The 24,714-nt window shown below is 44.9% G+C and overlaps 1 protein-coding gene across 1 annotated transcript in view; it reads left to right on the top strand.

Moving 5' to 3' along the window:
* Positions 1-24,714, top strand: part of SNAPC1 (small nuclear RNA activating complex polypeptide 1) — a 588,252-nt gene that overhangs the window by 315,294 nt on the left and 248,244 nt on the right. Inside the window, exon 6 of the mRNA XM_044074493.1 lies at positions 7,645-7,725. Within this exon, the coding sequence (XP_043930428.1) occupies positions 7,645-7,725 (81 nt within the window). The remainder of the gene's footprint in view (positions 1-7,644; positions 7,726-24,714) is intronic.

Genomic DNA, 24,714 nt, shown 5'->3' with positions numbered 1-24,714 from the left:
TGAAAAGAAAGTTTCCTTATAACTGCCTGGATGATGACTGTACCATGATTGATATGGCTAGCCAGAGAGTTGCCATGCAGCTGTTTCTAAAAAAGGTAAAGCAGATGAAAAATAAAATCTAGGACTGTGTAGACTGTCTTCGCCAAAAGTTTAAAGTAATGGAATTTCATATCCTGCAAGTAGAAAAACATCCCATTGCTCGTACAAACGAAAATTTAGCTTGGGATGGCTGTGGCACTATAAGGCAAACCTTTTTTGTGAAGGAGGCCGAGAGAAGTTTATTAGAAGAATCTGAAGATTTGGAAAATATACCCCCAGTGTAAAAATTGGAGGAGGTACAGAAAAATACTCATCAGAAACTGCAAGTATTTTCCGAATACCTGCTGCTTGATATGCGAAAATAGCTTAGGCTTATAACTCTTTGGTGTGTCCCTCCTTGTGTCAAAGTCAGCATATTCCTTTACATGTTTTTTTGTTGTTGTTATCTTTCCACTGTCTTTCTCTTGTCATCCCCATCTGTCAGGTTATTCCCCCTTACCTGCTGGCATGTGAGAGTTGGGATAACTGAGGAGACCACTTCATACTGCAGGCAAGCAGGCAAATTAAGTCCTGTCTCCCCATGTTAGTTCCAGGCTCACTGTTATGGAACTGGACTTGAGAGACACATACCCCTACCTGCTTTGTGACTATCTGGTTTTGGAACCTCACCCTCAAGGGGCATGCAATAGGGTTGCAATGAAACCATGTTCAACCTGTGCTGTAGCACAGCACCTTCACTGTGGCCTCTCACCTCCTTGACCATTTTGCCTTGCTCTCCCATATTCACTGGCAATATGGCAACTACTCTCCTCCCTGGCATACAATCATCATCCCTCTCCACATACAGAAGTGAACAGGAGAGGATGTTTGTGAACTGCTTAGATGTTCTTCGTGTTTCACTGTTGCAGTCATTACATTTGGGTTATCTGCTTGCAGGTAGCCCTCAGTCGGTCTAATTAACAAAGTCTTGGGTCCTGCGTCTGTTGCTGTCCCTTCTTCCATGACGTCAGGTCGTCAGGGGTATAAAGCATGCAGCCAACGCCATTACATCAGTCTTTCTTGCTGTGCAGTGCCCGAAGCAGAAGCAGCTCACAAGTGCCGGTCGGCCGACTCCTGAAATTTTCGTTTTCGAGTTTCAGAACAGAAGTCTTCAACTAAAGCTAAGTACCCCGTTGGGGAAACCTTTTTTGCTCCTTACTGATGTCAGTAAAACAGTGGTGGTGCTGCGGTAGCATTGTCACCTCACAGTAAGATGCTGTCTGGTTCGATTCTCAGTTAGAACGTCTTCTGCGTGGAGACATGCGTGAATGGGCGTACCTTCGTTGAAGGTTTTGCATCAGGGCTAGCAACTCGGCACATAAAAATCAACTACCAATCATTAGCGGACTGGAGTTCCGCTGTGACGACCCCTAACCGGGAAAAGCCGAAAGACTCATACATACCGATGTCAGTAAAAGTTAATTATTGCATTACTTGTGGAAAGCAAATACCTCCTAAAGATTTTCATTTGTACTGTATTCCTTGTCAAGGCCCTGACCATGACATACCTTGCTGTCAGTTTTGTGTTTTATTTAATCAGTGCACTATCCGTCGTCGGTACATTTTCGCCTCTAAATATTTCGGTTCTCGGTTTAATTATCCAGAAATGTCGTCAGTTAGCAATCAGACTACCAGGATTCCAAAAAAATGCAAAGATAAAGACAGGTTGCTGAGGTCCAAAATGGCTGACGACGCTTCTCCTAAGCCATTCGCCAGTACTCAGTGAGGCACTTTCGCAGCCCCTGTTACCCACTACTTCTGATTCGCAGGCCTCTACTGAGACCCATTCGGAGTCTGGTATGCCGCGAGATGCTTCAACTATGGAACCCACAGATGTCTCTACCTTGGATGGGTCATTTCCACTGGGAAAGCCAGGATTTTTTTTGATTCAAAAAGAGGCTTAGGGATTTCTTACTCCTACCTCAGTATAGGCCTTTAGCTATTCCTCCTGTACTAGACATTGTTGATGATGCTTTTTTGGAATCTAGTTTGGCCCCTGATTCCTTGCCTCCTGCTCCCAGAAAACTAGACAGATACTACAGGGTCCCTGAGTCACACAAGTTACTTTTTAAAAATCCTATTGCAGATCCAGAGGCTGTTTCACAGGGGGCCAAGGGCATTAAGGTTTCTACTGCTAAAAATCCTACCCCTTCTGATAGAGACTCCAGGGCGCTGGATAGATGGGGTAAGAAGGTTTACACTTTTGCAACCTTGGCCATTAGGGCTTTAAACTGCCAGTTTCATATGTTAAAGTATCAGAAACATGTTATTGGATTGCTTAAACAGAAAATGATGTTGATTCCTGGCTGTGGAATATAAAAAATTACAGGATTTAATGCATTCTGCTGAACAAGTTGGAAAACATACTTTGCAATGTGGTTTTGATTCATTAGAGGCCTCTTGCAGGGCCGCTGTTACTGGGTCTGTGCTCAGAAGGCATGCTTGGCTTAAGGAACAATCTTTGCCTGATCATGTTAAAGCTAAGTTGTTGGATGCTCACTTAAATCAGGACCGCCTGTTTGGCAACAAGGCTGTGGAAGTTCTTAAAAAGATGGAAGATAAAGCTAAATCTATGCAAACAAAGATTTCTTACAAGTTCAGCCTCCTAGATTTAGTAGGCACTGGCCCTCTAAGAATTGGTCCTTTCCAGCCCCTTCCAGGTCTTCTCAAGCCAAACCCAGACACAGCAAAATCCCCAGGTTGCAGTCCCAGGGGAAACACAGGACTAAGCAGTGGGGGGCCTCCATTTCCAAATCTGGGAGTAGACTCCCCCTATGGTAAATTGTCTCAGTGACTTCCTTTTAAAAATTCCAAGCACTTATCAACTGACTGCCCCTTTGGGGGGAAAGATTGCTCTTCATGCAAAGAACTGGGAACTCATTACCCAGGACAAATGGGTTTTAAATTTAGTGTCCCAGGGATACAGATTTCACTTCCACACGTTGCCAACACCAAGCGGGTGGCCAGACCTACCCCCAAATCAAAGGGCAGAGGCCCAAAAACAAGTACTGTCTCTCTTAAGCATGGGGGCTATTCAACTGGTACCAGAAGAGGAAAAGGGACAAGGTTTCTACTCGAGACTTTTCCTGGTACCCAGAAAAGACAATTCATGGCGTCCTATCATGGACCTGTCTACTCTAAACACCTTTTTGAAGATTTCAAAATTCAAGATGCTGACTCTTCACCAATTACTTCCTATGCTAGGCAAAGATGCCTGTTTGGCAACACTAGATTTAAAAGAAGCATACCTGCACATCCCAATCAGGGAATCTTGCAGAAGATACCTACGCTTCAAAGCAGGCTACACGCACTATCAGTTCTCTGCACTGCCCTTTGGCTTATCTACTGTGCCCAGGGTATTCACAAAGTGCCTAGCTCCAGTTATTGCATTTTGTAGGCAAAGAATTATTCAAATATACCCATACCTGGATGATTGTCTAATTCAAGCAGAAAGCCAGGACATACTTTTGAATCATCTGGCCTTTATACAAAGGGTTCTAACTTGTCTGGGGTGCACCATAAATGAAAAGAAATCACACCTGGTACCCTGTCAACAAATTATATTCCTGGTAGCAAGCTTGAATACAACTTCACAGATGGCCTACCTCACATCAAAGAAACAAATTCATTTGACAATCTACGTCAAACAAGTAGCCACAAAACCCTGCTATCTGAAAGACAGATACTGCAAGCCTAGGGGTTCATGGCCTCCTGCATTCTTCTAATTCCATATGCAAGACTGCATATGAGGAAACTACAGTGGTAGTTAAAAAGCCTATGGTGTCAACATTCTCAGGATCTCGAAGCAATGATTCCTATCATACCTTGCCTACACCTAGAGTTCCTTTGGTGGGCAGAGGCCTGCCACCAAAATAAGGGACTAGCTTTCACACCACCCCATGCCACCCAAACCTTAACAGATGCATCAGACTATGCATGGGGGACTCACCTGGCAGGGAAGTGCATTCAGGGCAAATGGAACCCAAGTCAAATGCACCTGCATATCAATCAAAAAGAAATGTTAGCTGTTCAGAATGCGCTGACAGCCTTCAAGGACCTCATTCTTCCAGGACAACTAATGGTAAAGACGGCCAACACCACTGTTATGTGGTACATAAACAAGCAGGGGGGTACACATTCTTGCCCCCTCTGCAGACTAGCCATGGCATTGTGGAACACAGCCTTGAGCTACCAAGTGCACCTACAAGCTCAATTCCTGCCAGGAAAAGTACACTGGCAGACAGACTAAGCAGAAACCTCATGGACCCACACGAGTGGAAACTGAAACCAAGGATTTTCAACATGTTGACAAGCAAATGGGGGAGCCCAGATATAGACCTGTTTGCCTCTCCCCAGAACTACCAATTGGACAAATTTTGCATAAGGACTCCCCACAAACAAGCCTGGAAAGTGGATGCTCTGTCCTTCAGCTGGAAAAACCTATCAGTTTATGCCTTCCTCCCTCTGCCTCTGCTCTCCAAAGTACTACTAAAAATCAAACAGGACAAACCAAGGATGATTTTGATTGCTCCAGACTGGCCATGCCAACACTGGTACCCCTTCCTGCGCAGTGTGTCATGGTTATCCCCATGGCACCTGCCTCAGACTCCTTCCCTGTTGTCTCAGCAGGAGAACCAGATTCTGCACCCTCAGCTTTTAAAACTGAACCTTGCAGCCTGGCTAATTACATAATCTATCCTTTACCATCCCTCAGTAAACCTATGATGGATATCATTTTAGAGGCAAGGAGGCCTAGCACTAGAAAATCCTATGCTGAAAAATGGAAAAGATTCTGTGCCTGGAGCCAGTCTCAAGGGATGAGCACAGCAGCACCCAATTTACCTCCGATTTTACAATACTTAACTGAGATGCTTCACAAGGGCCTGTCTTTTTCCTCCAGTAATATCCATGCTTCAGCCATTTCAGCTCATTATAACACAGATCCCCCCCCTCTTCTCTCATCCACTGCTCAAGCAGTTCCTTAGAGGAGCCAAAAATTTGAGACCACCCAGGAGAGCTCCAACCCCAGCCTGGGACCTTAACTTTGTTTTGGAGACACTCCCTCTACCTCCTTTCAAGCCAGCTGCTACTGCAGACTTAAAATTTCTTTCTTGGAAAACCGCTTTCCTTTTAGCAATCACTTCAGCTAGAAGGGTATCCGAATTACAGGCCCTTTTTCATGCGGACAGGGTGTCCCTCAGAACCAATCCATCCTTCATGCCCAAGGTGGTGTCCAGTGTGACTCTTAATCAGTCCATTCATTTGCCAACCTTCTTTCCCAACCCACAAAACAAAGGGGAATGGATACTGCATTCCTTAGATGTGCACAGACAACTCAGATTCTTCTTGGACAGAACTAAACCTCCAAGGAAATATGAACAACTGCTGGTAACATTTGCTGCAGGGGCAGAGGGGAAGGCTATTTCAAAGCAAACCATTTCTAAATGGATAGGCCATTGTATTAATTTCTGCTATAAGCACCATGGAAAACCTATCCCCCAGGGGATCAGACCTCACTCCACCAGGGCTGCATCTACCTCTGCAGCCTTTCTCAGAGGCGTCCATACCAGGGACATCCTAGAAGCTGCTACCTGGAGTTCTGTACATACTTTCACCAAGCATTATCATTTGCCAATTTTCTCTAAATCCAGAGCTGGCTTTGCCACTGCAGTCTTGCAGGGCCTTATAGCTGGTCCTAATGCTATCTAAATTCCTCCTCCCAACCATAGCTTTGGGAATCTACCCAAATGTAATGACTGCAACAGTGAAACACGAAGAACATAGTACAGTTGTGTACACTTACCATAAATGTAGATGTTCGAGTGTATTCACTGTTGCAGTCCTGGTTACCCTCCCTCCAGCCCCCAACTTCTTTTGGCTATATCTCTACTTTCCTTTACTATGCTTAAAAGTCTTTTTGGTGTATTTGCTTTTTTGTTGGAAGTATATCATTGTACTTTTATATTTAATTGCTCCCCATTAGGGGAGCACCTGACAATCTGGGGCAAGAAAAACTGATGTAATGGCGTCGGCTGCATGCTTTATACCCCTGACGACCTGACGTCATGGAAGAAGGGACAGCAACCAACTCAGGACCCAAGACTTTGTTAATCAGGCCGACTGAGGGCTACCTGCAAGCAGATAACCCAAATGTAATGACTGCAACAGTGAATATACTCGAGCATCTACATTTATGGTAAGTGTACACAACTGTACTGTCTCTGGCATGCGGTTTTGCCTCAGACCATCCCTAGGCAGTTGTATGAATCCCTTATCAGTACTGATAGAATGCAGGCATCTGTACCATCTTCAGGAGCAGTTAACATATTACGTTATTATACAATATCACTAAAGGTGTTCTTGTATCGTTCCTAAGAGAGGAAGAGAGAAAAATGGACTATCCTGGTTCCATGCTTGGGTGTTAATAATTCCTCTGTCTTTGCTTGAGTTTCTGATTTTAAGCAGCTATATTTTTCTTTATTTAAATCATAAGTGCTGCATATATTAACAGTTAAAATCTTCAAATGGGTCTTCTTCTCTCAATCCCATCTAAATGATAAACAAAGTATAAAAGTATTAAAATCAGCTAAGTATAACAGCTTTACACTCCTGACTATTTCTTAAACAATACAACTGGTCCTGAGATGTCTGTCAGAATTCCATTATTTCTGTTCTTTCCTCTTTGAAGTCTTTGAATACCCGATTAATTCTTACAAGTTTATAGTCTACTGCTCTGTACAAGGTTGCTTGTATTACAGCTACTATGGCATCACTACTTGAGACAACAGTCACTAGTGTGTTGTTAGTCACTCCATTTAGAAACAATCATTGGTGTTTGACATGTAGTTTTATATCGTAGTGCACAGCCTCATTGTGAAATGCACAACAGAGTTTTCTTTGTTAGTGATTACTGTTTCTCTGGGGTGCCATAATCCTGCAGTGAGAACAATTAAGGGGGTGTGGGACAGAATACACACACATGCGCACACACACACACACACACACACACACACACACACACACACACACACACACACATACACATGGGTGTGGAAGGATTAACTGTTTGAAAAAAAAAAAAAAGTTTATTTAATAAAATATGCTTATTTTTTGTCTGATACACTTCTTGCAAGCATGTTATCGGTAAAGAGTAAAAGTGTGCATGCATGTTATCGCTAAAGAGTAATTGTGTAAGTGTGTTTGCACACATTTGTGTACGCATCTTTACTAATTTTGCTAGTGGTGTGTGAGATGCATCTATCTCAGTTAAATCATTAAAAGGCTGTAAAACGGATCTTAAAAAAAATTGTGATAAAGTTTTACATTGGTGGAGAAGAGATGGTGAGAACAGTAAACATTTGATTTTCATCCTGTCAGGTTATTTCTGTCATAGTTTCATGTAAACCAAAGGAGCGAAGCCCTATTGAGCTGCATGTTTTAGCCACTACAGTACTTGTGCCAGCTTCATTAGCTTAAATTATTGCATCTATGGAGTAGTTGTGAAACACAGTGCATCATAACAGCTGTTTGATTCATCTGATGCTGCATTTTGATTCTGTTTCACAGAGGCCACATTTGAAAATGGAGAAGGAGAGTGAATCAGAAGCCTCAAAAGATCGTGAAGAAGGAACATCTTTTGAATCTGAGGTAAGATATTGTTTGTTGTAATTGCTTTTGAGTAGACCAGCTGTACCAGCAGAGGTGTTTCATACCTGTCCGTTGCAGTCTACAACAGCAATGAGCCAGGTCTGATGTAGCAAGCCCAGGCAGGGGAGGAAATGCTTCTTTGAAGGCCAGAATAAGCTGTTCCATCATGAGTAGACACTGTGGGAATATACTGTCTCCTGGCAGTATCACTGGGGCAGTGTTTTTTGCAGAACTACCACTAGGGACTCATAAGAATATCCTAGTGAAGGACATGTAATGAATTGCAGTGTGTTATGGCTGCTGTTTATGCCAATTGCATACCATTTGTCCTTTGACGGATACTAAAAAAGGAATCTCAGTATGCTATAAGCAGTGAATTCCTATCCACACATCCCTCTGATTTTCACAGTCTGGAGATGCTGACCAACTGAAAGGATGCTTGCTTGGTTTTGTGAACTGAACATTTTAATTCTACCAGTGCAGTTGGAAAACATCACTGCAGTAAGTGAGTAAATGAATAAATACATTTCATTAGAAAACAGTGTCAGGGCTAGCCACCTTGTGGTATGAATATTGGCTCTAGGTGATGGCCACTACTGATGTGATATCCCAACCCCACTTATAAAAAGGGGAAAAAAGGGTTGATGCTGATTAGAAAGCAGAAAGGCACTGGGACACAGATGTGATGTAGTACCTTATACTGGACAAAGCATACGTTTTTTTCCATTGATCTAATAAAAGGTTTTGTCTGTGTTCCAGAGTATTTTGTATTTTCTGCTAGTGGACCAACATAGCATTTCTTAATGCATTTCATTTGGGGGAAGAGCAGTGTGTCTTTTTAAAACAGTTGCTGTATGAAATGGCTATTTAATCTTTGTAGCAGAAGGAATCACTGTTCAAGCCTGGATTTCCCTAACTGGAAAATGCATGCTTTCTTAATGTTTGGTATGGAAGAAAGAGCAGTTTATGAGCAATTAGGTATAGGTATATACAGTGGATATAAAAAGTTTACACACACCTGTTAAAATGCCAGGTTTTGTGATGTAAAAAATGAGACCACAAAAAATAATTTCAAAACTTTTCCCACCTTTTAATGTGGCTTATAACCTGTACAATTCAATTGAAAAACAAACAAATCTGTTTGTTAGGGGAAAAAATATAAAAAATAAAAAACGTACAATAAGCTGGTTGCATAAGTGTGCACACCCTTAAACTATTACTTTGTTGAAGCACCTTGTGATTTAATTACAGCATTCAGTCTTCTTAGGTACACACCTGCCATCAATTAAAGAGACTCCGATTAACCCCAAATAAAGTTCAGCTGTCCTAGTAGGATTTTCCTGACATTTATTCAGTTGCCTGCTATAGCAAAAGCCATGGTTAGCAGAGAACTTACAAAGCATCAAAGGGATCTCATTTTTGAAAGGTATCAGTCAGGAGAAGGGTACAAAAAAATTTCCACAGCATTGGATATACCATGGAACACAGTGAAGACAGTCATCAAAAAGTGGAGAAAATATGGGACAACAGTGAAGTTGCAAAGAATTGGATGTCCCTCCAAAATTGATGAAAGGACAAGATGAAAACTGGTCAGTGAAGCTGCCAAGAGACCTACAGCAACACTAAAGGAGCTGCAGGAATTTCTGGCAAGTACTGGTTGTATACTACATGTGACAGCAATCTCTCATATTCTCCATATGTCTGGGCTATGGGGTAGGTTTGCAAGATGGAAGCCTTTTCTTACACAGAAAAACATCCAGGCCCAGCTAAAATTTGCAAAACAATGCATCAAGTCTCCCAAAAGCATGTGGGAAAATGTGTTATGGTCTGATGAGATCAAGGTTGAACTTTTTGGCCACAATTCCAAAATGTACATTTGGCACAAAAGCAACACTTCACATCACCAAAAGAACACATCCCCATGGTGAAGCATGGTGGTGGCAATATCATGGTTTGGGGTTGCTTTTCTTTAGCTGGAACTGGTACTTTAGTCAAGGTGGAAGGAATTATGAACAGTTCCAAATACCAGTCACTTTTGGCCCAAAACCTTCAGGCATCTGCTAGAAAGCTGAAGATGAAGAGGAATTTCACCTTTCAACATGACAGTGACCCCAAGCATACATCCAGATCAACAAAAGAATGGCTTCACCTGAAGAAACGTTTTGGAATGGCCCAGCCAGAGCCCAGACCTAAATTCAATAGAAAATCTGTGGGGTGACCCGAAGAGGGCTGTGCACAAGAGATGCCCTCGATATCTGAAAGATTTGGAGCGCTTTTGCAAGGAAGGGTGGGCAAATATTGCTATGTCAAGATGTGCCATGCTGATAGACTCCTACCCAAGAAGACTGAATGCTGTAATTAAATCAAAAGGTGCTTCAACAAAGTATTAGTTTAAGGGTGTGCACACTTATGCAACCAGCTTATTGTATATTGTTTATTTTTTATATTTTTTCCCCTAACAGATTTGTTTGTTTGTCAATTGAATTGTACTGATTATAGGTCACATTAAAGGTGGGAAAAATTTTGAAATGATTTATTGTGGTCTCATGTTTTCATATTGCAAAAACCTGGGATTTTAACAGGGGTGTGTACACTTTTTATATTCACTGTATTTCAGTATGTAAATAATGTTTAGCTGTAGTTAATGTAAGTGGAGCTTTTTATTCCTTAAGTAAATGTAAACAATAGTAATATAGCAATTCTAATGGCCAACAACGATCTGCTATAATGCTACATGATAATGGCATGCTGACAGCCAAGACAGATGTAGGTATTCTGTTGTAATTGTGTCACTTTACTGTGAACAGTTATTCTTGTCTTCCTTTTTACCTGTGCAACTTGCGGTACAACACCGTACATTCGCCCCCCCCCCCCGTATGGTGTGTGTGTGTGTGGGGGGGGGGGGGCTTCCATCTATGTAAAGGAGTAGTGTAGATTCTAGTGTATTTTATTATGTGGACTTGTAGAGTGGCAGTTTGCTAAAATTTTGTTTATTTATTAACATTTGATTACCAGGAAAGTCTGACTGGGTAGAAGCCCATTTTCAGCAGAGACCTGGAAAGAAAAGCTTCAGATTGTTAGAAAAAGTTTAAGAAAAAAGTTTTGCAGTCTTCAAAAATAAAACAAAAACATTTGCAGTTTAAATAATTATAACAAACTAGACATAATATAAAAATATTAGTTAAGAAAAGTAATAAAATTATGCATACCATCTTTATAAAAGTAATAAGATTATGCATACCACATTTATTTGGGTATGGCCCTTTGAGAAACAGTTAACTGAAAGGCAGACAAAGCACTGTTGAGTTAACTTGGCAGTAGAAAATACAGCTGACATTTGAATTATTGGTTCCCATTGTGACGTCCCCATGCTGGGCCAGTAATCAAGGAGCCTGAATCCTCACCACAGACACTGGAGAGGGTCATGCACTTGGAATACAAATGGGATACACTCAGTATTTCCAGATGCAGGCCACTCTGCATCAAGCACAAGATGTCCTTCAAGGATGCATCTGCAGTCATCACATATGGGTTGTCCTGCCACAGGCAGCCCTTCGGTCGGCCAGATTCCAAAGTCTGGGTCCGGCGTCGGCTGATGTCGCACTTTCCCCGACGTCAGAGCACCTGGGGTATAAAAGCATATATAGGGTATAAAGCCAATGCCATCTTCCCCAGTCTTTCTTGCAGCGTGGTGCCCGAAGCAGAAGCAGTTCGCAAGTGCCGGTCGGCCAGCTCCTGTAATTCAGCTACCGAAGACTTCAAAAAGCTAAGTACCCTGTTGGGGGCTCTTTCTTGCCTCAGCCGATGTCAGATAAAGTTAATAATTGTTTAACTTGTGGGAAACAAATACCTCATAAGGATTTCCACTCTTACTGCCTACCCTGTCTAGGCCCAGACCACGACGTCTCGGCCTGTTCAGCCTGTGCTTCCTTCAACTGATGCACTCTTAGACGTCGGGCGGAGTTTGCAGAGGAATTTTTTGGGGCTAGTTTTTCATATAAGATGCCGTCGGAGACTCCGACTTCTCATTTAGTTAAGAAACGGAAGGACAAGGACCGACACGCGGGCCGCGGTTTCGGTTGAAACCACGGCCAGGCCTACCGCGAGTGTCTCGGTCTCGGCTGAAATCGAGTCCTTGGTACTTCCAATTACCGAAACCGCTCAACCGACTACCTCGGTCCCGGAGGCCCCGGCTGAGTCTGTTATTGAATTTCCAACAGAAACTGGTGTCCTGGAACCTTCCGACACCATTCCTTTAGACAAATCTACACCAGCACGTGGTGCAGCCAGGCCTCCTGCATCCATGTCCATTAAGGCATTCTCCAGGGCTAAAGCTGCTAAACTCTCAAAAGCTTTGCCTCCCAAGGTAATCCCTCAGAGACCCTCTACTGGTTCACAGATTCTAAGCTTAGCAGAGGATCTTATCTCCTTAATTAGGGGCTCTCAACCTCATCCGGACAGGGGCTCTCAACCTCCTCCAGACAAAAGGCCCAGGGTTGAGCCCTTTGATCCCCACTCCTCAGATGAGTCCTCTGATGGCTCTACTCTCTCGGACCACCAGGAGGAGGCTTTTTTGGCCTACGAGGATTCTGATGCAGAGGAATCTATTCCCTCGGCCTCCCCTCCTGAAGAGTTTTCCTTTGGGGAGACACTACACACCATGAGAGAGCATTTCGAATGGCAGGGCCAGGAATTCTCTGATTCCAGGAAAAGATTAAGGACCTTTTTACATTTGCCTCAGCATAGGCCTTTAGCTATTCCTCCTGTTTTGAATGTCATTGATGATGTGTACTCTGACTGTAGTACAACCCCTGATTCTCTCCCTCCGGCTCCTGCCAAACCCGATAGGTACTACAGGGTCCCGGACTCACATCTTTACCTTTACAAGGCCCACTCTGCTGATCCAGAAACTATTTCCCAGGGCCCTAAAGGGGTGGCAGCTGCCACTGCTAAAAATCCTCTCCCCTCTGAAAGGGAGTCCAGAGCTTTAGAGAGATGGGGTAAAAAAGTGTATACTTCTGCTACTCTTTCTATGAGGGCATTAAATTGTCAATTTCATATGATACAGTACCAAGAGTATTTGTTAGATGAATTGCATAAAAAACTGTCTTCACCTGATCCCCTAGACCGCAAGTCACTTCAGGATCTGGTACATAACTCACAACAGGTTAGTAACCATTTCTTGCAATGTGGTTAAGATGCATTGGAAGCTTCATGTAGGTCAGCTATGACTGGCGCAGTCATACGTAGGCATGCTTGGCTGAAGGAACAATCTCTGCCAGACCATGTTAAAGCAAAGCTGCTGGATGCTCCTCTGGAAAAGCAAAAGTTATTTGGCTCCACGGCTCAGGAGGTCCTAAAGAAATTTGAAGAAAAGGCAAAATCCGTGCAAACAGTCAAGGATTTTCTCCAAGTACAACCACCAAGATTCAGCAGGAATTGGCCTTCCAAGAATTGGTCCTTTCCAGACACAGAGAGGTTTCAGAGAGGCAAGAACAGGCGTGCCAGAGGTAGAGGGCAAGCTAGAGGCTCCTACAGAGGACGTCAATGGCAGCCTCCCAACCAAAGAGGTAATGCAGGACCTTCAACTGCTGCACAAGGACAGGCTCAATGACTTTACTTTGACACCGCCAACCAGGGCTCAATTAGAAGCACCTTTGGGCGGAAAGCTTTCCTTATTCTCAGAAAATTGGCACAGTATTACAAGGGACAAATGGACACTTCAAATAATAGACAAAGGATACAGGTTTAATTTCCACACATTACCAAAAAGAAAGGGCATGCCAGACCTGCCACCAAATCAAAGGGCAGAGGCTTTGAAACAAATTTCCAGCTTAATGCAAATGAAAGCTATAGAAAAGGTTCCTCTCTCAGAACAAGGCCAAGGATTTTATTCCAGACTATTCCTTGTTCCAAGAAAAGAAAAACAATGGAGGCCTATTCTCGACTTGTCCGCACTGAATACTTATCTCATTGTGCCAAAATTCAAAATGCTGACTCTACAGCAGCTCCTTCCCATGCTGGGCAAGGGGTCTTGGCTGGTAACTCTAGACCTCAAGGAGGCATACCTGCATGTCCCTATCAGACAAAGTTGCAGAAGACACCTCAGATTTCTTGCAGGGTCAGAGCATTATCAATTCTCAGCATTGCCCTTTGGCTTATCTACTGCGCCCAGAGTATTCATGAAATACCTGGCATCAGTAATTGCACACTGCAGACTTCAGGGGATTCAAATATACCCATATCTGGACGACTGCCTTATACAAGCGGACAGCCAACAAACTTTGGTAAAACACTTGAATTATGCCATCCACCTATTTCAGGCCTTGGGATATACAGTCAACTTTCACAAATCAAGACTTGTTCCATCCCAAAGAATAACCTTTCTGGGTGCAGATCTAGATACAACCACCCAAATGGCCTTCCTCACAGAAGAAAAACAAAATCAACTACCAGATTATTTCAAAAACCTGACAAGACAAACCCAGCTCACTGCAAGGGAAATCCTGCAGGCCCTGGGTTACATGGCTTCTTGCATCCTTCTGATTCCGCAAGCAAGACTACATATGAGGAAACTAGAATGGTACCTAAGGAGTTTATGGACTCAGCACAGTCACAGCCTGGAAACTTTGATACCACTCATTCCATGCCTTCAAAAGGAATTTCTGTGGTGGGCTCAAGCAAGCCAGTCAAACAGGGGTCTGCCTTTCAGCAAACCAATAGCCAGCCAAACCATTACAACACACGCTTCAGACCACGGATGGGGAGCGCACATGGAGGGCAGATGCATTCAAGGCTATGGTCACAAAAAGAGCTACGCATGCACATAAACCAAAAGGAAATGCTGGTAGTGATACATGCAGTCGAAGCCTTCAAACCCTTTCTGCATCATGGCCATCTGCTAATAAGGACAGACAACACCACGGTTATGTGGTACATAAACAAGCAAGGAGGCACCCATTCCTATCCTCTTTGCAGGCTGGCAATGAATCTATGGGAACTTTCCTTGAAACTCAATATACAGCTACAATCCCAGTTTGTGCCAGGGAAAGACAATATACTGGCGGACAGCTTAAGCAGAAATATCATGGATGCACATGAATGGATGCTGCACCCAGACATCTTTCTACAGATAACACAATCATGGGGGAGGCCGGACTTAGATCTCTTTGCATCCCCCCACAATCATCAACTGAAGAAATTCTTCTCAAGGACATACCACCCACAAGCATGGAAAGTGGACGCCCTCTCTTTCAGCTGGAGAACTCTAACAGTGTATGCATTTCCACCTCTCCCATTAATGACTAAGGTTTTACTGAAGATCAGGACAGAGCAGCCAGAAGTGATTTTGATAGCTCCAGACTGGCCAAGACAGCACTGGTACCCACTGTTAAAGAGCCTGTCACGCACAAAACCATGGCCTCTTCCTCTATGGCCACTTCTACTGACAGAGCACAATTACAAAACTCTGCATTCCAACCTGAAAACCTTGCAACTAAAAGCCTGGAAAATACCTTGACTCCTCCTCATGACAAGCTATCCCAGAGAGTGAAAGATATTATTATGGAAGCTCGCCGGCCTTCCACAAGAAAGGCATATTCAACAAAATGGAAAAGATTTCACATTTGGAACACCACAAAGGGTCTAGATGTGACAGTGATGAACATGGCACATATCCTGGAATACTTGGCAGAAATGTTCCACAATGGTCTGTCTTACTCTTCCATTAAAATTCATGCTTCAGCAATTTCAGCAGAGTACAATACTGATCCACCTGTCTTCTCTCATCCTCTCCTAAGACAGTTTCTAAGAGGAATCAAAAACATCAATCCTCCAAGGAAACCACCACTACCTACTTGGGACCTTAACTTCGTGTTGGAAAAACTAACACTGCCTCCCTCTGAACCAGCAGCATCTGCAGAACTACAGTTCCTGTCTTGGAAGACTGCTTTCCTTCTGGCCATAACCTCAGCAAGAAGAGTATCTGAGTTACAGGCCCTTATGGCAGTACAGCCATTCCTTATTTTTCATCAGGACAGAGTTTCATTGAGAACCAATCCTACATTTATGCCAAAGGTAGTATCCAGGGTTTCATTAAATCAAGCTATTCACTTGCCTACCTTCTTTCCAAATCCACAAAACAAAGGGGAGAAATTTCTGCACACCCTGGACATACACAGACAGTTGCGCTACTAATTGGACAGAACTAAAGGTTACAGAAAAACTGACCAGCTGTTGGTAGCATATGCTGCTGGTACACAAGGAAAAGCAATTTCCAAACAGACAATTTCAAAATGGATAGGGAATTGCATTCGTTTTTGTTACTCCTTTCATGGAAAAGCTGTGCCAGCTAACATTAGACCTCATTCCACGAGAGCCACAGCCACCTCCACAGCCTTCTTAAGAGGGGTGGCTACCAAGGACATTTTAGAAGCTGCTACATGGAGCTCCGTGCATACATTTGCCAAGCATTACAATTTACCTTTATATTCCAGATCCAGAGCAGGCTTTGCTATGGTAGTCCTGCAGGGCATTTTAGCTACACCATCCTTTACATAGTTCCTCCACCCCCAGATTGGCTATGGTATTCTACCCATATGTGATGACTGCAGATGCATCCTTGAAGGACATAGTACAGTTTTGTACCTACCATAAATGTAGATGTCCGATAGGTATGCATCTGCAGTCAGGTTTACCCTCCCTCCTTCCCCTCTGTGGTATTTCATGGGTACTTACCCCTCTTATAGCTAGCTGGGGGGATCTATTATGGTGTATTTGTTTTTATATTATTGTGCATGTTTGGATTTTTTAATGCATCTCTCCAAATTTAGCCTTCCTTAGAGGGCACCTGGCATCTGGGGCAAGAAAAACTGAGGAAGATGGCGTCGGCTGATGCTTTTATACCCCAGGCACTCTGACGTCGGGGAAAGTGCGACATCAGCCGACGCCGGACCCAGACTTTGGAATCCGGCCGACCGAAGGGCTGCCTGAGGCAGGACAACCCATATGTGATGACTGCAGATGCATACCTATCGGACATCTACATTTATGGTAGGTACAAAACTGTACTTTCCCTTAAGCACACAGAGGACACACTCAGCCTGGGGTCTGGGAGTCTCTGTCTCCCTAAGGTCCACAATAAGGCTCACCACTTACAGACACACACACACACACACACACACACACCTGGGAAAGGCTGGCAGAGATTACCTGCTCTACCAACTTTGCTCAGACTATAAGGTAGATTCACTGCCACCATTCAGTTACTATAAGGCTCTTAAGAGGGTATCCAATTATGCTGAGTGAAGTTAATATTAATACAAATGGTAATGTTGACCAAACAGCAAGTTCAGGAGTGGCCAGAGTTATCACCAGAAAATATGTGCAAATACTCACAAAGCTTAACTATTTTCTAAAAAGGACCAGCCATAATGTAAAGTTTAAATATGTTTAATAATAAATAACAAAATAACAAGAAAATAGTAAACATATATTTACAGTAAACCCTAGAGTTCAAATCACAGGAAATATTGAAAATAGCATTGTTTTTTTTCCGTTTGTATGAGTCTGTCCATCAGTCTCTAAACTAAGCTTCATTATATACCTGACTGACTCTAGAAGAATTACTATTCCCTAATAACTTACTTGATAGAGCAAGGTACAATTAAATATGTGAGCAGTCTTTCTAGTCAGGTTCCCCAAAACAAAATACTCAATACTCCGAGACTACGCCCTGTAAAATAATATCTCCATGATGGCTTGCAGAATGACCTCATCTGGTTACCTGACTCTAGGTTCTCACCGTATCCCCCTTTGAAGCTGAGACAGGAATTTAGCATAGACTGCAACAATACACATCTAAATGTTTATGGCAGTGCTTGGGGCTTCCTCTCTTTTTATTGAGCTAATGAGCAAAGGCTTCTTCCAGACCCACCATCTCTGGTCTTATTCAGTACAGTGGGGTGCCATTGTAATGGTTTAACAGCTCATTTACATTTCCTTTATTTTTCTTAAAGTAAGCTAGCTGGTTAACCTCTGCTTTCCCAGTATTCTCTAGTAAAACATATATGTTTAAATTCAGTTACATTAATACATGTACACTTCTTTTCATTCCAGCAGGCTGCACTGTTGATACATTTTAACACAGGCAAACGTCGCACATTTTCAGCATAACCATCTATACAAATCAGTTTAATATACAAATGACATATAATTATTTACAAAATTCCAGCTAGCTGTGCTGGCACAAGTCATACGTCCACTGCCCTACTTCTCCTGGCATGACTTGCAGTACCTCCTATCATCACACCTCTCCCCCTTTGAAGACTCAAGCTACTTTTTCATGTGACCCTTAGGAAACATTGCTTGATACAGATACGCCTATCTGGGAATATGTTTCCCCATTGCTTGTCTTGAGAGCCCATCTGCATTGGCATTGCTGACCCCACTATAGTGTTGTACTGTTATGTCATATGCCTGCAATCCTAAGCTCCACCTTATTAACCTGACATTTTGCTGGCTGGCTCTATGTAGCCATGTTAAGGGATTGTGGTTTGTAACTACAGTGAATTTCCTTTCATGCAGTTAAGGCTGAAGTTTTTGCAGTGCCCATAGGTTCATAGGTTAGTTCATAGGTTAGTACTAAGTTAACTGCCCTTGCGAGCCATTTTAAGCTTAGCCAATTATCCCTTGTGAGACTCAAACCCTGCACCTTGTGTTTGTAAGGCAAACACCTTAACCATTATGCCACCCTCCCAACCTATACATACTACGTCTAGACATTCCTTTTCTTCAGCTGTATAACATTCCTCCCTGGGCTGGACTCTATGGCTGAGATATACCACTGGGTGCTCTTCTTCTGAGAAAACCTTGCTAAGTACAGCCCCCACCCCATGGTTGGAAGCATCCACCTGCACAACAAATTCTTTGCTGTAATCTGGACTGGGTAACACAGAGGGTCTTTCCAAAGCTCCTTTAAGCTTCTGGAATGCCAGTTTTCATTCTGGGATCCACACTACCTTATCTGACCTGATTTTCCTTGTCAGGTCTGTGAGGGGAGCAGCTGTTGTACTATAATTGGGGACAAACTTTCTATAGTACCCTGCTGTCCCTAAGAATGCCCTCACCTGCTTTTTCGTAACAGGGGCAGGTCATGCTTGAATGGCTTCCCCTTTGGCAGATTCTGGCCTGATCTTACCACTCCCCACCCTATGTCTAGGTAGGAGACCTCTGTCAATACTCACCTGACACTTCCTAAGATTAATGGTCAACCCTGCTCTTTATAGTCTGCCCAGCACCTCCCTGACATGCTGAAGGTGCTCTTGCCAGGAATGGCTGTAGATGGCAGTATCATCCAGGTAAGCAAGGACATAATCTCCACCTCCTGCTAGGATACAATCTACAAGCCTCTCGAAAGTCGCTGGGGCATTTTCCATCCCAAAGGGCTTCTTCTTGAACTCGTACAAGCCAAAAGGACTCACAAAGGCTGACCTCTCTCTAGCATTGGGATTCAAGGGCACCTGCCAGCAGCCCTTGGTCAGATAAGTAGTGGTCAGATACTTAGTCCCACTCAGCTTCTCTAAAGTTCATCTGTCCTAGGCATGAGGTAAGCATCTGACTCTGCATGACTACTTAGTCTTCTGTAGTCCACACAGAACCTGGTGCTGCTGTCCTTCTTTGGTACCAGCACCACTGGGGTGGCTCAGGGACTGCAGGACTCCTGGATTACTCACAGTTCTAACATCTCCTTTATCTCCTCCCTCAGAGTCTGTCTGACTTGCTCAGGCACCCTGTAAGGGACCTGCTTGATAGGTCTTTGGGGCCCCTTTATCCACATGGTCCTGCACCAGGTGGGTGCACCCTGGTTTCCCATTGAACATTTCACCAAGCTCCCGTAACACTGCTCTGATTTCTCAAACCTGGGTAAGGGGATAACTGCTGGGACATTGCAATCCCCTTCCACTGAGGTGTTAGTCTGAGCCTCACTGAGGAGGTTAGTCATCAGATCCCCCTCAGACTCCTCCTGCCATCCACTGCAAATACTCTGCACAAGGGCCTCCCTATCACGGTAAGACTTCATCATGTTAACATGGTACAATTTGTGCCCCTGCCTCCTGCCTAGCAGTTGTACCATGTAGTTAACATCACTGACCTTTAATACCACTTTGAGGGGTCTTTTTCAAGCTGCCTGTAGCTTATTGTGTCTGACAGGAATGAGTGCCATCAATTGCTGTCCCACAGTATACTCCCCTGGCTCGAGCATTCCTGTCATATCAGACCTTTTCCTGCTGTTGGACATTTGCCAGTTTCTCCTGGGCCAAGCCCATGAGCTCCCTAAGCCGTGTCCTGAGCTTTAGGACATATGCCACAACAGACTCCTTGTGGGATTCACACTCACCCTACCACTCATCACAAATCAGTTCTAAAGGTCCACTCACCCCATGCCCATACTGCAACTAAAAGGGTGAAAAACCTGCGGATTCCTGGGACACCTCCCTGTATGCAAACAGATGGGGCAAATATTTATCCCACTAATCCCTAGCTCAAGCTTTCCTGTCATACCAGACCTTTTTCTGCTATTGGGCTCCTGCCAGGTTCTCCTGGGCCAGGCCCATGAGCTCCCTAAGCCTTGTCCTGAGGTTTAGGACATATGCCACCACAGAATACTTGTGGGATTCACACGCACCCTCCCACTCATCACAAATCAAATTTAAATGTCCTCTCACCCTATGCCCATACAGCAACTCGAACTCAAAGGTTGAAAAACCTGTGGATTCCTGGGCATCTCCCTGTATGCAAATAACAGATGGGGCAAATATTTGTCCCACTACTCCCTGGCTCAAGCATTCCTGTCATACCGGACAGATGTTAAGTTGTCAATCTCGCCTTCATTCTTGCTTGATGGGTTCGGAGCCGATCCCTCGGCTCCGACTCGGCACTTGCTAAGCTCGAGAGTCACTTTTACCAGCTCGAGGCAGCCCCATATCCCATGATGCAAGGCGGTAAGTACCCCGATCTCGTTTGCCGCTTCGCTGATGAGGTCCTCCTTTTACCAGCTCCTGGTAAGTGATTTGCTACTTTGCTATTTTAGCCCCCCTTAACAAAAAAACCCTTTATTATTAGTTTTAAGTTAGTTTTAAATATTTCTGACAGAAAATTCCCTGTCTATTCTTATTTTTTTTAGTCAAACTTTACCCATCCCATCCCCCCCCTGTTAGGGTGTGTGTGTGTGTTTCTAGTTATACCTTTTTGGTATATTTAATTTAAATTCTTTGACTGGTGTGTGTGTGTGTTGTGTTGCACCATGTCAAAAGAAAGGGTCTCAGGCTTTAAGAAGTGTGACTCGTGCTGTCAGAAGATGCCTCTGACAGACGGTCACACTTCTTGCCTGTATTGCCTGGGGCCTCTTCACCTGCAGGACTCCTGTGCTATTTGTCATTCTTTCAGCCAGAGAGTCCTGCAGGAAAGAAGAAACAAATTAATACTTAGGGGCCTTCTTAAGCCGGAGGGCTCTCCGGCTAAGTCGGCTCCATCCAAGACTGCCAAGTCTTCCAAGGCCCAGGCTTCTGTGTCAAAGCCTGCGGCCTCGGCTTCGACTCGTTCTGAGTCGAGATTGGCTCCGGCTGGAGCCGATTCTGGCTTAACTAAGCCTTCGGCACCGATGGCTATCGGTGCCGAATCTGCATCGACCACTTCGGTGTCGGCTCCGATCGGTTCCGACCACCATGTGGCTCAGGCATCGGTGTCTGCTCCGATCGGCTCCGACACCGTTACTTTTGTGGCTGTATCGGCTCCGGCTGGAGCCGATGCATCGAGGTTACCTGTCGGCTCCGATAAGTTGTCGGCTCCGACAGGTTCAATAGTTTCATCGGTTCCGATGGCTCCTTCGAGGAAGAGGTCTAGGTCTCCTTCCTTGGAGCCGATACTTTCGGCTCCAGCTTCACCTCTCCTCTCGGAACGGAGCCATCGGAGCCGATCTTCAAGGTCATCCAGGCTTTCTGACCATGACTTAGAGAGAGTGGTCAGTAGATTACTTAAGTCACAGGCACTGGCCCAAATGTTACATAGTCCGTCTCAACAGACGACTATTGGTCCACACCCTGTTGCAGTTCCTCCTTCAACTCTACCCCAGAGCTTGGAGTTGGAGTCTTCCGGAATGGTTACTGCTACGGCTGAGGGACGGATACCCCTTCAGTCCCATCAGCCCCTACTCTTATCTCCTCTTCGAGACCTTCCTTAGAGGGATTCGGTGGCCGGGCTTCCATGGTCTCCTCCGAGGGGGTGAGTGGCATCGGACCCTTGTCCGAACCCGCTCTTCCCCTTGGAGCCTCGGCCTTGGTGAGCTCGGCTCCGACATCTGCCTCGAAGACTTCCCTTCGGTGGTCCCTGGAGTTCCTAGCTCTTGAACGGGTTCTCTCGGACCTGCCTGGGAGGGGAGCATTCGAGGTGATGAAGAGTGTGCTGGCCACTGGTATCAGCCAGCAGTCTGTTCCCTTAGCTCCTCCCTCTATAGTGCCTGTTGACATCTCTGCCACTTCTCTTGCTACAGGACCCAGAGATCCTCCGCCTCAGGTTTCCCCATTGGGAATTTCCCCTCTTCCGAGGATTCTCCTGATGTTTCGGAGATCCTCCTAGGAAGAGGACTTGTAAGAGGAAACATGTAGACTCCCGAGTCTATCACTTCAGATACTGACTTTGATGAGTCAGAGGGATCCCCAAGATCCCCTCTGAGGATGTCTCCTTCTCAGACATCCTAGAACTCCTTAGACAGAGGGAAACTGGCCCACCAATAATCCCTCTGAGGATGAGTCAGTATACCTAGAGGCGTTTGGATCTCGGCCCTCCACCTCCTGGGTGTCTCCGCCTTCGACCCCTTATGCAGGTGATTGCCCGAAGGCGTGGGCTGCTCCTGACTCTGTAGAGCCAGTCCCTAGGAGGCCTTCAAAATTTATCACTGCCCGTGTGACAAGCAATTCCTCACTAAGGGTGTCCCGCTGATGCCATGGTGGTGGCTGCTGCCACCAAGAAGTAACTTGCAGATCATTCCGCACCGGTCGATCCTCCTACTAAGGACTCTAGGACCATGGATAGGTGCAGTAAGCGGATGTTTTCCTCAGCGACCTTTGCTATGCGTTCGCTGAATTACCTATGTCACTTCACCAGACTCCAAAGGGATATCCTTAAGGAGCTAGGTGATGTTGTTCAGGATCCTACAGCTGCAGGAGCTCAGGAAAAAATTGCTTCGCAGCTAGGAACCCTTAATTCCATTGCAAACTCCTCCATGCGGCTAATATCATATGCTGCTGATGGAGCAGTAGGCGCAGGTACAGGTGTGGCTCTTAGACGCCAAGCCTGGATGCGGCTATGTGACTTTGCAGATCCCTTTAAGGCGTCCTTCACAAATTCTCCCTTTGATGGGTCAGCTTTGTTTGGCCCTCAAGTGAAGGAAACTTTGACCAGGTGTGAGCAGGACGGCAAGACTCTTTCTGCCGTAGGAGTCCGCTTTTTCCACCCCTTCTAGACCTTACCCCAAAGGACAGAAAGGTGGCAAAATGTGGTTCCAAGAAATCCCAAGGAGTCACGCCGGTTTCACGTGGTCAGTTTTCCCCTAGAGGCAGAGGGGGTAACAACAACAGACGCCGCTCTAGAGGCAGAGGGGTCCAAAACCAGGGAAACAGAGAGCCTCTCTCTGACAAGCCCTTTCAGCATCCCTGAGATGTTGCCCGGCTGTCCCTCCTTGGAGGCAGTCGGGAAGATTATCACTGTACCCAGAAGCCTGGCTTTCCCTCACTCAAGACAGATGGGTACAGTCGATCATATCCAAGGGTTACATAATTCCTTTCGAGGAAAGTCCTTTCCCCTCAAATTCCCTTCCAGATGTACCACCGGTCTAAGGGAAATTGCAGAGTTAGAAGTCTCAAAACTACTGCAAAAAAGAGCCATTCAGCCAGTTACAACAGACCATTCAGAGCCCGGAATCTACTCAAGGTTCTTTTTGGTCCCCAAAAAGACGGGAGACTGGAGACCAATATTGGATCTCAGCAGACTCAACAAGTCTGTGAGGAAGACAAGATTTCGAATGGTCACTCTTCAGTCAATTCTGCCCTTCTTACAGAAGGACAACTGGATGTGCTCAATAGATCTTCAGGATGCATACTATCACATCAAAATTCACAGACGCTCCAGGAGATTTCTCCGCTTTTGGCTGGGGTCCAGTCATTTCCAGTTCAGAGCCCTGCCCTTTGGTCTCACTACAGCCCCAGAGTGTTCACCAAATGCATGGCAGTGGTCACGGCTCACCTGAGACGTCAAGGATTCCAGGTGTTTCCGTATCTCGACGACTGGCTCCTGTCAGCCACCACCAGGCATCAGCTTATTCAAGCCAGGGATTACACAATAAATCTTTGTTCTCATTTGGGCATCTCGATCAACTTCGAAAAGTCATCCTTATCGCCCTGCCAGTCTATTACTTTCATAGGCGCAAACTTAAACACTGTTCGGATGTCAGCTACCCTTACAGATCAAAGAGTTTCAGACATTCAGAGTCATGTCAGGATCATTCTAGCCAACAAGAAAGTACAGGCCAGAATGGTTCTAAAGATATTAGGTCTCATGGCTGCGGCCATTACTCTTCTTCCCCTGGCTCGCTTCTACATGCGCCTTCTTCAGTGGATGCTGTTGACACAGTGGTCGTACCAACAACTTCCAATGCGTCACCAGATTCTGGTGACACAGACTTGCAAAGATCATCTTGCTTGGTGGATCACATCTCCTCAGGTTCACCAAGGCAGAAACTTTGTACCCCCATCCCCGATAGCCACTGTCACCACGGATGCCTCCCTGATCGGGTGGGGGGGTCATTATCAGGGCAGGATGGTTCATGGGACGTGGCAGCCGTTCGAGTACCATCTGCACATAAATGTCCTGGAGATGAGAGCAGTGCTTTTAACGTTGCAAGCCCTCAACGACTTTCTTCCCGTAGGGACAATT

The sequence above is a fragment of the Protopterus annectens genome, chromosome 6.part0 (genome assembly GCF_019279795.1).
Source record: "Protopterus annectens isolate FY-2018-M chromosome 6.part0, PAN1.0, whole genome shotgun sequence".
NCBI lineage: Eukaryota > Metazoa > Chordata > Ceratodontiformes > Protopteridae > Protopterus > Protopterus annectens.
This window is presented reverse-complemented; position numbering and strand designations above follow the sequence as displayed.